Below are 15,736 nucleotides of genomic sequence, written 5' to 3'. Positions count from 1 at the left end.
GAAGAAAAATGTATTTACCTGGGCGGGTCCCAATCAACCTGGGCAGGGCTCCCAAGTAGAACCTATGAATGGGAAACAGTGAGTAGTATTGTGACAATGTCAATATGAATGAATCAGTATTGCTTCATGTATTTTAGAATGCCCAGAAAAATATAAGTTCTTGAAAGGACTCAGTGTAATTAGCCTGAGTATACCTAAATTGAATCTTCTAGTCACTCGGTCAAACGTAGATCTTTGGATCCAGATCGCAACAGTGAGACGCAGGAAGTAAACTCAGTACCATCATCCAAATCAACATCAATCTGGAGCAGATGTTTTATTTCATTTGATTTCATCTCTTTCTGTTTTTTACCCACAATTCAGTTCCAGAGAGTAAAGTAAAGTTTAACTTTGTTAATTAAAAGTGATAATGTGAATTAATTGATTCACCGTTTTTTCTCCAACATTGATGTCGCACATTCTGCTTTTCAGCGTGCAGAATTGGAACTGACATTGTCCTTGTCTTTCTGTTTCTCTAGTTTTACGTAATAGAGTACGCGGCATGTGACGCTACATTAAATGAGATAGTGACGCTGGAGCGGTTACGGCCGGTCAACCCCAATAAACCAGCCACCAAAACCACCTTCATCAAGATCCGACTGGATGTACCGGAGGATCTCCGACAGATGTAAGTTTGATATGATCTCTAATACACCTCAAGACATACACGTAACCTTTGGGTTAGATACATTCCAACAGGTTTTGTGCTTAGAAGTTGAGCCCTGTATTGAGGGAAGAGAAGCAAAAACACTGGAACATTTCAAAGTTTGGGATTTCAGTTTAAAAGCGATTACGCTTTTGCACTAGTTGCTGGGCCACGGTAGCATTAAATTGCTGTTTTTTATCGAAGCCCAGACTTCAAGCTTAGCGTTAACAAAGATATTAGTCAAGTGACAGTTCCCTACACGGCTCAGTACCTCGTCAGGAGAATGCAACTTTGAAACCTGCTGATGTGTAGCTGAATCTGTCAGAGAACCACAGTCTGTGTGTTTTGTAAGTGACAATGTTAATGCCAGTAGACAGCGGTGGTATATATAACACAACACTCAAGGTGTTAGCCCCAGTAGGTTTTTTTTTTAAATTTTATTTACAGGTAAAACCTGCGTATGTAAAAATTTGACCCGTATTAGCCTTTAATAAATGGCTGTGGTTGAGCTACATAGGCGCATGTTTGTATAAGGATCATTAGAAGACTACAGTAGCACAGTGTCTCAACTTTGGTTATGTGCACACGTGCCCCTAAAAATTCAGTAAAGAGTACTGAATTATTGGCATGAATTATTTGTGTAACTCTGTGTTGACAGGTGCTCCAAGGAATCAGCACACAAAGACTTTAAAAAGGCCGTGGGAGCTTTCAATGTCACCTACGACTCAGAGAAAAAGCAGCTGGTCATTTTGGTTTGTTCAACACATATTATTATTTTTTTTACTTAAGAACATAAAGGTAACAACAAGGAACAACCATCGCTTAAATTACTTTTCATACACACAATCCTATTTGTTACTTTTCCATTGATATAGTCTGATTGGAGTACCCTGTGTATGATTCCAACAATATGACATAATTTAGTAGATGACCTACATCCGTAACATATCCCAGAGTCAGTGTGTGAATTAAGCTTTGATTGTTCTCGCAGTCTGTGAATGAGGTCACGACGAAGCGGGCCAATATGATGAGCGACATGCACTTCAGGAGCCTCCGCACCAAACTGTCACTCATGCTGAGGAACGAAGAGGCCAACAGACAACTGGAGGTAGACACACAGACACAACACACACACACACACACACAGAGGAATAGTTTTAACAATGATGGAAAAATTTGAAGGCCGCCAAACGTTTTTCACAGATTAAAACACTGAGGGTGATGTACCTTAACTTGTTTGGCCTGTTTGTAACCGGTGACAACGACCTTACCTACACTTCAGCGGTCTGTCCTCTGCTCCGGAAAGAGGGATGGGTGCTGTGGAGAATAAAGGACAACCAAGCAATACTGATAACCTACATATAGTGTTTACCAGTTTAGGCACAGTGTTTTTAGTGGCTTTTGCTGTCACTTATGTATTAACTTTAATTGTTTATCTTAACTATTAAAAAAATATAGATGATTGAATGAAAATGTATTATCGTTAAAAAAAAATAATAATAAATTAAACTGCCATATAATAAATTGTGACAATTTTAACAACCCTCTCTGCCAAAGTGACGGACAACAACAAAGTCTAACGCCACCACTGGTCCTATTTACTCTGCTGTGGCAGTCGTTCATGTTTTTCCTGTTTGTCCCTCTTGTTATATTTCTACAGAGTTCCAGGCAGCTGGCGTCGCGGTTTCATGAACAGTTTGTGGTTCGGGATGATCTAATGGGTCTGGCCATCGGGACTCACGGGGCTAACATTCAGCAAGCACGTAAAGTCCCGGGAGTCACTAACATAGACCTGGACGAGGAGACGTGCACCTTTCACATATATGGAGAGGTAGGAGGAGGAAACTGATGAATAGGTTCATCTCGTGTCTGGAGTTACTAGTACAGACCTGAGTGTTAAGAGGTTTACTTTCCATATGGAAATAACTTTAAAAGCTTTTTGTGTGTTATCTTAAAGGCAGGGTTGGTAATGTTGAAAAGCTAACAAGATTCAAAAGTAGCATCTCCTCGGGGCTCTAAAGTCCACACACACTCGCACGAGCACCGCTGCGTCGCTGCTTCAGAGCAGAGCGAAGAAAGGGCCGCAGTTTTACTTTGAGGTAACACCTAATATTATAACACCAAATGTTTAAAAAAACATGACTACTGTAATCAAGGCGATGGTGACGCACATTGAGTTTAGAGTACGTGCAATGTGGCACGGAGGCTTTTCGTTGGTTCTTTCCAAGTGGACCACAAGGCAGTGTTTATTGGGTCTTTTTACAGAATTACAGCAGCTACAGATGAGTTGAGTTATTTATTGCTGTAAAGACCATTTCAAACCATATTTAAAAAGCCTATATTGGAAATAGTTACCATCCCTGCCTTTAACTTTGAACTTGAGGGAGGTAAAGAAGTGACAGAAGTTGCAGTTTATGTTGGTTTATGCCTGTTGTTTTTCTCAGGACCAGGACGCTGTCCGTATAGCGAGGAGTTTCCTGGAGTTCTCTGAAGATGTCATCAAAGTACCCCGGAACTTAGTAGGTGAGAAAAATCACTCAACTGAAACAATGAGGTCATTCATGCGCCACCTTTAATTTATTGGAGAATAAGCCAGACTATTGAACTTTAAAGTCCTGGCAGACTGTGACTGATGATGTTTTTGCCCTTTTATAGGGAAGGTGATTGGCAAAAACGGCAAACTGATCCAGGAAGTGGTTGATAAGTCTGGGGTGGTCCGGGTTCGGATTGAGCCTGAGAATGACAAAAAGCCCTCAGCACTCGCAGCAGCAGCAGCAGACGATGTCAGTAGGAAGGAAACTAGCAACATCTCTGCCTACTTAACAACACAACAAACAGCCTACGGCTTCTTTTAATAACTGTTTACTGAAGTCAAGCTTAGCCCTCATCCCCTTAGATCATCAACCTCTGATTCCAATAATAAATATGTATCTTTACTACTGCTAGTATGCACCATTTGAGAACAGATCAAATGCAAGACAAGAGCATTTCAATTTTCTTTAACCTTCTGATCCTCTCTTACAGGGACTGGTGCCATTTGTATTTGTGGGGACCAAGGAAAGCATCTCCAATGCTACAGTACTTCTGGACTATCACCTCAACTACCTTAAGGTGTGTATAATCACCAGTAAAGACAACATCCTGTACCAAGTGTTTTTGTTTTAGACCAGCTCCTTTTATTGTATTATCTCCATGCTTTTTTTTGCTTTCTGCTACAGTTAGCACAGTAATAGATTAGAAGCCATTTCTCACCAGAGTGATGCGAAAATAGGGTGCAGGAATGCGGAAAATCCTCATCCCAATTGTTACATTGAAATAAACATGAATGACATTTTAACTGGAGGCTAATCAATCAGCTAATGCTTTTACATTATCTTACATTTCATTTAGCTGCCGCTTTTATCCACAGTGACTTCCATTCACAGACTGATGCTGCAGTGTTAAAGTTGACCAAAAAAGCATTTACATAAACCTATGTTGATAAACTTGTTACCCCGGTACACGCTGGGAGGCTTTCCACTACTTGGAGATATGAATAAAACCAGGCTTTCAGTGTGCGTGTAAACATACTAATTGTCATGTGTTTTTTTTAATTTGTCATGTCCACAGGAGGTGGATCAGCTTCGTCTGGAGCGTCTCCAGATCGACGAGCAGCTGAGACAGATAGGAGGCGGAGGGGGAGGAGGAGGGACGGGGCCCCGAACCCTCAAAGACAAAACCTACGTGTTCGATAATGGCATGGGGCTGGGCATGGGGAGAGGAGCAGGGGGAGGTGGAGGAGGAGGAGGGAAGCCCTACGGAGCAGGGGGAGGAAGAGGTGGCAGAGGGCGAAGAGGAGGAGGTGCAGCTTTTGCCTCAGGTACGATTGAAATGATGATACACCACAAGGAAATTCTTTACAACCTTTTTAAATTGATTATATTTACATAATCTTTTTCCAATATTGTGCTTGTACGCATAAAAGCTAAACTTAATTATCTGAAGCGTTAATATAAAATACTCAAGTGCTTAGCAGTTGCAAGTCTGAGTATAAGTACTCTCATTGGTTTGGATGTCAAAGGCACAACGACTAAGCCAAAGAGCTGATTCTCTGGCTTAGATTGAGGTTATTTTCAGCCATGTTTCATCACTTTTTGTGCACAGTGGTCCCACTTTTTAGGCTTTCTGGTATTTCAATGGAAAGAAACATCCAGCTACTACAAGGCTATAAGTACTGAATGGAGAGTCCTGATAAATCATTTAATGAAACTTTCCAAGGCAGTTTAAATGAGGTTTGACTCGTGTACTCCTCCCCCCCAGGCACCAACTCGGAGGCATCCAACGCTTCAGAGACGGAGTCCGACCACAAAGACGAGCTCAGCGATTGGTCGCTGGCCCCCACCGAGGAGCTGATGACAGGAGGCGGGACCCTGCCCAGACGGACAGATGGGAGGAGGAGAGCAGGCGGAGGAGGACTGCGTGGACGAGGGGGGAGAGGAAGAGGAGGAGGGGGTTACAAAGGTATGCAGTAATTATCGTTGATCTTTCTGGCAGCAATCTCATGCAGGATTTTCCTCAGGAGAGTGGAGACAGGTCTTTACAAAGGAAAAGCTCAATTTTCTCAATAGCTGTTTTTCTACCATTTGACTGGAGATAAATCTGATTTTGAAGGTAGTGAATTGAGATTTTTTTTTAAATTGAGAAAGATGGCGAAAGAAATGAGTGAAATAAATACCATGAGAGGCTTTTCATTGACTTATCTTCTGAAGAATGGGAATGAATCCAATAATGAGAGCCCATCATACGCTTATTTTGCATATTTGTGACATAATTATGTAATCATTTGCATAAAGCTTAGTGGTTGTGTCAGCAAGGTAGATAGAAAGAATAAATAATCACAACTTCAATACCTTTTAATTATTTATCTGTAAAGTTAAACAAGAAATTCTACAAAGGGAGGAAAAAAGATCAATAAAGAATTCTCAAAGAAGGCTGGCTCGCCCAGGGCCAGGCCAGGCCAGCTCAGCTGCGTCTTCCTCCCGTCGCGTCCCGCTGTCTCTTCTACCTACACCGGCCCCCGCACCCTGTCCCTTCTCCCCTTTCTACAGGCATGCCTACGCACACAGGGAGCGGAGGGCCTGCTGCTCACAAAACAGAGAACACGCAGACAAATTTAGAGAGAGGTAATTGTTTTGGCGGCCACAGGAGAGAAATACCTTGCATGTTGGCTGGACAAGACGGGCGACTTTTTTTTTGCAGAAAGTCGCCAGATTTGTCGCTAGTTGCTTTTGTGAAAAAAGTCGCTAAGAGGGTATGAAAAGTTGCTAAATCTAGCGACAGTCGCCAAGCTGGCAACACTGTTTTCATGGAGCAGACACTGGGCACGGAGGGGAGGGGCTGTGTATGTGTGTGTCTGTCAGGGTGGGAAATTGGCACCTGCCACCAGCCAATGACGGGTACTTTTTCAAAGTGGCGGGTGACTTTGCCTTGTATACCACCCACAGTATATGCTAGTCTGTGACATTGGTTCAAAAAATGTGGCAGCATATCCCCGGTGTTAGGAGGCCTGCCGCGGACAGAGGGCAAAGTAAAGAAAAAAAAAGGTACTTTTTGAACAAGTGGCGCATTGTGGTGAAGGGAAAACGAGGGAATGTTTAGCCTACTAGGGTTGGGCAATGTCCCCTAAATTGGCAGTTGATCAAACATATGTTTAAATGCCCTCTGTAAATAGACAGTATTACATGCTGTTGCTGTTAGAGGCAGTACATTACAACTTTACCTATTTTCACTTAACTACAGTGCCGTAAAGTCTAGACCCAACGTTTGCCTTTAACAGAGCAACAGTAATAACCTAATGAACCATCAGTACTGTGATTAAACTATATTCTCGGTTATATTTGCACTTTATAACGCATTCACTAAACTGAAACATAACTCTTGCGCACGTGAACAGATGGGCATTATTAGCTCACACATAAAATTGCACCCTTGTGAATTTGCCGACTCTTGCTAACGTACATTCACAAATCCTACACAATGTCATCGTTATCATCATCAGACTTACTTATTGATGCACGCACGCAGTAGTATCCACAAAGTTAGTCCAATGAGGGGATAAAGGAAAGTATGATAGCGTTCCACGTTAACGCCTTTTGTCTCTTGCTCGAGACTGCTGTGTCCAAACTGTGGCACAGAGCATGACCTTACCGCATGCTGATACGTTACTAGGCCAGGTAGAGCGAGCTGCTATACTGACAGGGAGAGAGAGAGACTATCATCACAAATGGGTTGCTCGTAAGGGGGGGAAGTAGCTTCCAGGACAGCGCAAAGCCCAACGCAAGTGTCTTTGCTAGTTTAAGACCAACGCAGTTGTCAATTTCCCGTGCACTAGGAGTAGCTTGTCTGACGGGGGGGTGAGGGGGCGTGGCATCACAATGGTGGCTCTCGATGATATGATATCGACCATCGGCACAACCCTTTAGCCTACCTTACAGACCACCAGTCCGTGCACTGTACTTACTGTTGAACCTACTTTTGTCAGAAAGTGAAAACAATTTGTTGGTTAGAGGAACAAATAACCTTAAATTAGACGCAATAAAAGACCCACTGCCATACAAAGATGGGCCCCTAGGAGCAGAGTGTGGCAATCAAGGCTTTCAGTTGTTTTCACATCACTTTTTATTTGTTTAGATTAAATATGTGTTAATAATACAAAATAATGTACTGAAGCAATTCAAAATATGCTAGTGCACTTTGTTTTATAAATTTGAATTCCCGAAAAGTGGCTTGTAAAATTGGGCATCAAAGCAAAAAATCTTTGGGCAAAAAAAGTTAATTTCCCACCCTGGTGTCAGTAGAGTGACAGAGAGACGGAGGGGAGCAGGGAAAGGAAGTCCAGCTGCACAAATGCATGTTTTAAATACTGTTAAAATAAATTAAAAGCAAAACGCAATGTATGACGGCCGGCATTGATCGTGTGGCGCACCGGCACAAATTAGTCTGTGTGTGGGGAACACTGCTGTGACATTGTCAGTGGTTTTTGCTCTCCCTTTTGTTTGTTTCACCTTTACGAGGATGTTAAGTTAAGACTCAGGATTTGTCTGTCCTAATTTAGGTGATGACATGCAGTGGAGCGAGCCAAGACCTCGTCATGTCAGAGACCCCAAGACAAGAGCGCAGGAAGACACTCTACAGGTAACAATCACACACATTCACCTCTTAGATTATTAATATTTTTTTTTCCAAATGTGTGCATTCATTTGTGTCTCGGAGTAGTGAATCAGTCCAAACTTCTGACACATAATCAGTCCTACTTTTAGAACTAAGAATGAACGCGTGCATGTTTCTTCTTCATCTTTCTTAAACCAGGAAATTACTTCTATCTCAGGCATTTAAGATAGATCCATAGGAGATGGCCTTTTCATGTACAAACAATCCACAAAAGGAGAGAGGATTTGGAGCACTGTATGACTGTGAGCTTATTAAAAGATACATTTTTTTGTGACTTTGTGTGAGTTATTAGAGGAAATTACATGCCATTTCTTCTCTGCAGCAACTATTTTGGCAGTAATTAATCAAATTTTGCTCGCACAGCACCTCAACGATAGCGCACAAGTGAAGAGAATGGACTAAAACTTTCATTTAAACATGTTTCCCTGCATGAACAGCTTATTGATGATAAGGGTTACCTGCAAAGCCACAGTACACATGCCACAGGACTGGGATGACCTTTGTTGTAGAGATGTTGCGATTCCATTTTTTCCCTTCCCGATACATGAACTTGCGTATGCACCAATACCAAGGACCGATTCAATACCAGTTTGTTAAAAACATATATATTTGCCGTGTGTATCTCTCCCTTTTAAGACGATTTGATTTGTATCCAGATACATGGGATACGATAAGGTTCAGGGTCTTACATTTGAATATGGAACGATTTGATATTGAAACGATATAATGAGATACAATTCAGTCCGACAGATACAGTTAATATTCCTTAAATATACACACCAATATCAATTAAAATAACCCAGTTATATAAAAGAAGCATTGCCTAGCTTCAAATAAGTACATATTTTGTAAAAGGGACCAGGGAACCGTCAAGCAAGGACTTGCTAATAGTATTCACTGTAACTTAAACTTAATTGGCTTACCACTGATAACTTAATCACATCCGCTCCATATTAAATGAAACGGTCTCCCATCTGCTGTTATCTTAGGGACAGTAACTCAAACATAGGTCCATGATAAACAGTCATTGGGAGCACTCCGATATTAATCATATACAGTACAGTGCAGAGATAAATGTATACAATTGCATTGACTTGTTAAAACATTTGATCTGCAACTGTGCATTCAAACACCAAATGAGCATGCTTAAAGTGATGTACTGTGTGTTTATGGCCAGGCAATGGCAGCATATGTTCTAATTGAAGCGGGCTCCGTTCTGCTGTCACATCTCTATCTCTCTCACCCAAGTGAGGGAACATTTAATGTAAATAGGCAAATAAATCAGCCAGTGCAGAGGCTGTTTAGGAACATCCCTCCAGGTGTGGTCCTGAATTAAAAACCTGAGTCCTGTTTGTATGAGCCCGGGGCAAGACAGGGGAAAAATGAGTTCTACATCGCTGACCGGGGGTTTCAACCCTGCTCAGCAGACAGGAAGTGCTTGTACGCCGGGTTGAGACTGTAAACAAAGACAGGAGAAGGACGGAGTGCTTAGGGCTAGGCTAAAGCTAACTCCTTATTGGCTATTACTATGCAACATTTTCCTTGCTAATGTACAGTCTCTGGTGGTCAAAATGGATGAACTGCGGCTCGTAAATGGGTTATGGACTGCAACAGCATGATTTCCATGGAAACATGGCGTACCCTATTGAGCTAAAGGGACACTGCGTCCTCCAGTCTCATACAGATCAGTTTTCTTTTATAGACTTGGTTGGCATTAATGGGAACGCCCATTAAAACGTAATTTCTGTTTATGCCGCGAGGGAAAACAAACCATTCAAATTAATGAGCGTAGTTAGCCATTGTCATATTTACTTAATTGTTTTTTTTGCTTTGTTCAATGCTCAAAAGTTGAATTCTGCGCCTTTAATAGGTCAAAAATCCTGTTCTTAAAGGAATACGCCGACTTATTGGGACTTTAGCTTATTCACCATATCCCCCGGAGTTAAACCGGTTTATACATACCCTTCATCTCCATGCGTTACGTAACTCTCTGACGCACCCACCACTAGCCTAGCTCAGCACCGATCCTGGAGGTAACCGGCTCCATCTATTCTCAGAAGTCAAAGTATGGATATATCTAACTCTGGGGGATATGGTGAATAAGCTAAAGTCCAAATAAATCTTTGTGTTCCTTTAAGTTTGATATACTGCAGAATAGACTGCAGAGCAGGTGTTGTCTTGCTGTAACTCAGGTCTGAGGGGGGCTTTGTTTAGGGCAGTAACCCTCCAAGATGGCTTCACATCACAATGACATAAACAAATGTCGTTCCCAGATATTTGGTGATGTAAAACCACTCCCACAAAGCCACTTGTGAAAAAAGTGTGCACCTCCAGGGACCTGTAATTTTTTGTTGCTCTGCGAGTAGATTCCTTTGTGATATAGCACATCACCAAATATAGGCTGTTGATACCACTAACTTTGCTTCATCAGTCAAAACTGCAACAGTTACATTGGAATGTATTCATTTAACTCAGACTTCTCTTTATTGATCCTTTTGTGATGACTCCCGCAAGGAAATTGAATTTCCAGCAGCTTACAATACATTTGAATAGAGAGTAACAAGGTATAGAAAAAACAGTATAAAAATACCAATTATAAACGTTTAGCTATAAAAAGACCTTTAGCATAAATAAAACAGAAGTCATTACACACCTGCCATCATTTAAAGTGACTAAGTGACTGATTCATCCCAAAGGAGGATTGTCATGATATTTCCTTAGTTGCATCTCAGAGCAAAAGCCATGGGCTGCAGAGAGCTTCCAAACCATCAGAGGGATCTCATTGTTGAAAGATATCAGTCAAAAGAATTTCCAAAGCATTAAATATACCATGGAACACAGTGAAGACAGTCATCATCAAGTGGGGAAAATATGGCACAACAGAGACATTACCAAGAACTGGGTGCCCCTTCAAAATTGATGAAAAGACGAGAAGAAAACTGCTAAGGGAGGCTTCCAAGAGGCCTACAGCAACATGAAGATGTGTTCTGGTCTGATGAAACCAAGGTTGAACTTTTTGGCCATAATTCCAAAAGAAATGTTTGGTGCAAAAACAACATTGCACATCACCCAAAGAACACCATGCCCACAGTGAGGCATGGTGGTGGCAGCATCAGGCTTTGGGGCATTTTTTCTTCAGCTGGAACCAGGGCCTTAGACAGGGTGGAGGGGATTATGAACAGTTCCAAATACCAGACAAAACCTTTTTGGCACAAAACCTTTTGGCTTCCATTAGAAAGATAAAGATGAAGTTCACCGTTTAACTGTTTAACGACCCAGAGCACACATCCAAATCCACAAAAGCATGGCTTCACCAAAAGAAGATGAAGGTTTTGGAATGGCCCAGCCAGAGCCCAGACCTGAATCCAGTTGAACATCTGTGGGGTGATCTTTTGAGGGCTGTGCACAGTATATGTCCTCGTAATATGACGCATTTGGAGCACTTTTGCAAACGTCAAGATGTGCCATGCTAATAGACTCCTACCCAAAAAGACTGAGTGCTTCAACAAAGTATTAGTTTAAGGGTGTGCACACTTCTGCAACCAGGTTATTCTACGTTTTATTTTTAAATTTCCCAACTCAAAGAAAATTTGTTTTTCAATTGAATTGTTCACGTTATAGGGCACTTTAAAGGTAGAAAAAGTTCTCACATGACTTATCTTTGTCTCATTTTTTTACATCACAAAAACCTGGCATTTTACCGGGGTGTGTAGACTTTTTATATCCACTGTAGGTACGTGAAGACACAAACCTACGCCCGACCCTACGCCGTAGCCTATCCTTTACAAAACTGTAACCACATCGCAGAGACGCACTTCGTTTGGCCGTGGCTTTGTAGCGTTACATTCCCGCCCCACCTCATTTCCTGGTTCTTCTTCTCCGTAATCAACATGAAATCAAGGGTTAACTTTACCTGCTATAGATGTCTCACCTTGGTCAGAAAGCACAGGGGAGACACTTTTTCTCACTGTTTCTCTCACTATGACTCTAGAGACTCTACTCGCTCCGAAGCTAACTGCCTTCGCTTTATCACCCACTCCCCACACACACACGCCGGTTTAAGTATTAACTTCAGGCTACTTATGTAGGCTACGGCGAAAGCTCTGCCTTCAGCCTCCACAGACGAATAAAATGGCCTTAACGCAGCATTTCATTGTTATTTTAACGCTGGCTTCACCTCGGGGAGTTCATAGTGCTCGTGCCATATATACTCTGCTCGCACGCTTTCACTTCACCCACGATCAGATCACTTTCTTCTCCTGAAAATCTCTCCTTCCTGCTCAGCAAATCTGCCATCATAATAGCAATGCGCCATGTTACAAACACGTCGGCATTTAAATGGAATGGGAGATGACACTCTGACTAGTTTATTGAATGTCACGTCCAAAACACACCTACGATTAATGAAGACACTGAGAACAGCCCTTTTGAACCATGCGCCTGGTGCACAAACCCTTTTTTCAGCCATTAAACTGGCAAAGTGGGTTCGTACACGCCCTTAACGTACCTGCGCCAGGCGCTTCACGCGCTTAGATTGTTAAAATAGGGCGCTTGCTCTCTGGAGCTCCCACGCTGAAAGTCAGTAGGAAGCTTTAACCCTCATGTTGTCCTCGGGTCAAATTGACCCATTTTGCCTATATCATCGTTCTTTTTAACTACCCAAAATAACATGATTGATTCCACACAACGCTCTTTGGCAAGTACAGATCTCTACCTTCATTAATTTTGGGGCGTCTTATTCAGTTTTATAGTATTTGGAGAAAAACAATTAAAGTGGTTTTGAAATAGTATTGAGAAAAAGTTGACATAATTCAGTCTGTGATTATTCATCAACATCCATTCCTTTAATTTTAGTCTAAATAATTCTCAATTTCTGCTTTTATAACTCAAACATTAGGTATAATTTCCTATTAAGGAGGTTTATTGACCATAAATTCCAAAATAACTGTAAAACTAAAGTTAATAAGTTAGTGTTATGTAGTGTTAAACGTAAAAAAAAGACAAAAACGTAAGAAAAAGTTAAAAACATTGATGAAAAGCATCAACAAAAGTGTTTATTTTTGGGACGGGAACACAACACAAGGGTTAATAAAAAATCTCTGTCCTACTCTTTATTTAAGTGTTAACTTTCTGCTGATTCCAAGGAGACGCTTGATAAAAACGGGCCCAGCTCTCACCCAGTGTCCCATTTCACCAGTGAACATGCATTTGATCCTATTTCCATTTGCAGCTGTGAAGTGTGTGCTTATTTCTTTTCCCCGCAGATTCGTGTGGACGGCAACGAGCGCAGCGTGCAGCACTCCTCGGGGGGGCGGGGAGGAGGGCCTTCCTCATCCCAGGGCGGCGGCGGTGCCGGCGGCGAGGGCCCATCTCGCCATTACCATCCGAGACCCATCAGAGACCGAGGGATGAAGAAAGACAAACAGGACGCTCCTCTGCTGGTGAACGGAGTGTCGTAGATACACCACTGGAGGACTGTCTCGCTTAGTCACACACACACACACACGTACACACACACACACACACAGGCAACCTGTCATAAACATGTTAGAATCTCTCTCGCTTTTTCTTTCACTGTTTTTGTCAAACACACAAATACACGTATTTCATCAGCATGGAGGAGTGTAATGTAGTGCCGTCATAGACCAGAGACAGTCTGGTATCTGCTGGTCTGCTCTGTTGAGGTCTGTTGATTGTACTGGTCTGGTTTGTTCCTGACTCTTCAGGCATCTCCTGCTCTTCTCTGGAGTGCCAAATAAAAGAAACCGTACTTTTTTGGACATTGAGGAAAAGAAGAGGAGGGATTTGACTAAAGCTCATCTCTTACAGAGGCATTACCCCCAAAACATGCTCCCCTACACATCAAAGGCAAATGATTTTCTGCTCTTTTTTTAACTAAATTGGATGATTTCATTCTTTTTCCTACTGCCCTGTTTGGACTTGCTCACACCAGAACAAATCAAGGGAATACTTGGTTGACATGGACACTTTGAAATATGAAATATGTGTTCCCTCCCTCCTGCTGTACGCTTTAAACACATTTTTTACTGCAGATGTTTAATGTAGAGATGATCTGACAGCACAGTTGTTGTTTTTTGGGGTGGTCTAAAAGCCTCAAAACCCAACACTTGGGAGTCAGCTGCCCACAGCATTGCGTTTCTAACATCACTAGGCCTATACTGAGTCATTTAGCGTCTTTCGGGTGCATCGCCACAGAGACTTTTGAACTTCATTCTATAATGCGACATCTTTTTTCACATGTGAGAAAAACATAGAGCTTTCAGGCTGGGAGAATGCGGTTGCAGAGGGCACTTTGTTTTGGGATAGTCATTTGAACCCTGGTCCCCATTTTGACAAGTCAAAACCTGCCTTTGGGATCAGCAAAGTGGAGAGGAGTTTCGGGATGAAGTGCGAACGGGCGTGCATGGGCATGGAATTGCCAACATTACTTACCTCGTCGTTTTAAGTCACCTGTGTTTCGTTTCCTCCTGATAAGATGATGTAACATTCGTTCAGTCTTTTGGACTGTCAGACCAGGCATGAATTCAACAAGATATTAGACTTACCAATGGGGAAACATAAATCTGAGGCACTCTGATGCAAACATTAACTAGCTTACCTCCTAAGAGTCTCGAACAGGGTACAACATGTCATGCACTGCTGTTATTTTTCAAAATGGATCGCGTGTGAAAATGGAAAAATGATTAGGCCAACAGTGACTGGGAATCCACATTTAAAAGCAAGACGCAAGGGACACTTGAGCACTACTGAAGCGCTCAGTCCATTCGGTCCTCACCGCTCTGCTCGGCCATCTTTAACCTCCAAACCACCTGTCAGCAGCAGCTTCTGACATGCTGTAAGGACAGCTACTGGGCAAACTGTCTTTACAACTGTCAGTTGCATTGGACGTTTTTTATGATTCTCCCAATACTCCTTTATCTCATAGACCGGTTTACACATCCTGTACCAGACTGGTGAGAGCCTTTTCAACCTCAACAGTGGGCTATTTCACAGAGAGGGCTTAGTCTGGAAGCCAGACTTACTTTGCTTAGTTCCTCACTCAACAAAAAACTCTCGGAGGATGCCGGTGAAATTATTACAGTTACTTTTGCTTTCAGTCAAACCTGGTGGTTAGCTTGCGGGAATAAGGCGGCAACATCGTGAATGTAGAACCTGATTACATGAGCTTTTCTTTAATTTATGAAAACCTTTGTATTTAACCTTTTTTTTGTTTCGCATTTAGAAATCCTGTTTGAAGTATTAATGTAGAAGAAACAACATTTCGTTGATACCTTGACAAAATAAAAATTTGCTGTAAGTTTTATTCTTCCTGGTTTTCCAACTTATTCAGGGCCTGCTCCTCTGACTTAAACATTTTTGTGTATTAGTCCTATTTCATTTTTGTTATTTTGTAAATTATAGGAAGGAGAGAATCTGAATTCTAACTTCGATACAACAAATTGTAACCTTCCTATACCACAAAATCCGGTCTTATTTTGCAACCATGAAGGGTGCAATGCATTTTTGACATGCATAATTTGAATTGTGCATTTAAAATGCAGGACTGCACATGCCACCCGACAGATTTACAGTGAAATTTAGTGAAAGCGCTCTAAGCTAAGAGCATAAATTCTGGTGTAATTGAAGCAAGATATTCATAAAGTCCAGTTTTCTAAGCCTCCTTTGTGAAATCCCTGTTCTGGATAAAGAGCAAAGGGTGTTGGGTCAGGCTTCTTTTAATCTTAGTGCCTTGGATTTATGCTCCTCAATTTCTGTGAATTGGGCCCATTCTGAGAAGCACCTGAATATTTTTTATACTGTCTGTTTAACCCAATGTAACCC

At 41.9% G+C, this 15,736-nt stretch overlaps 1 protein-coding gene across 3 annotated transcripts in view; it reads left to right on the top strand.

Annotated features, from left to right (window-relative positions):
• fmr1 (fragile X messenger ribonucleoprotein 1) overlaps nucleotides 1-15,736 on the top strand; it is a 47,871-nt gene that overhangs the window by 12,578 nt on the left and 19,557 nt on the right. Inside the window, exons 5-15 of one of the 3 annotated variants that reach the window (XM_032510863.1) lie at nucleotides 519-667; nucleotides 1,344-1,437; nucleotides 1,677-1,793; nucleotides 2,346-2,516; nucleotides 3,130-3,208; nucleotides 3,341-3,468; nucleotides 3,710-3,796; nucleotides 4,295-4,544; nucleotides 4,985-5,185; nucleotides 7,779-7,858; nucleotides 13,159-13,399. In XM_032510863.1, the coding sequence (XP_032366754.1) occupies nucleotides 519-667; nucleotides 1,344-1,437; nucleotides 1,677-1,793; nucleotides 2,346-2,516; nucleotides 3,130-3,208; nucleotides 3,341-3,468; nucleotides 3,710-3,796; nucleotides 4,295-4,544; nucleotides 4,985-5,185; nucleotides 7,779-7,858; nucleotides 13,159-13,353 (1,551 nt within the window). In that variant the 3' untranslated portion in view covers nucleotides 13,354-13,399. Of the gene's footprint in view, nucleotides 1-518; nucleotides 668-1,343; nucleotides 1,438-1,676; nucleotides 1,794-2,345; nucleotides 2,517-3,129; nucleotides 3,209-3,340; nucleotides 3,469-3,709; nucleotides 3,797-4,294; nucleotides 4,545-4,984; nucleotides 5,186-7,778; nucleotides 7,859-8,032; nucleotides 8,154-13,158; nucleotides 15,219-15,736 lie in introns of those variants that run through there. The other 2 variants (XM_032510862.1, XM_032510864.1) reach the window with 2 other exon arrangements.

The sequence above is a fragment of the Etheostoma spectabile genome, unplaced genomic scaffold (assembly GCF_008692095.1).
Source record: "Etheostoma spectabile isolate EspeVRDwgs_2016 unplaced genomic scaffold, UIUC_Espe_1.0 scaffold273, whole genome shotgun sequence".
Lineage (NCBI taxonomy): Eukaryota > Metazoa > Chordata > Actinopteri > Perciformes > Percidae > Etheostoma > Etheostoma spectabile.
This window is presented reverse-complemented; position numbering and strand designations above follow the sequence as displayed.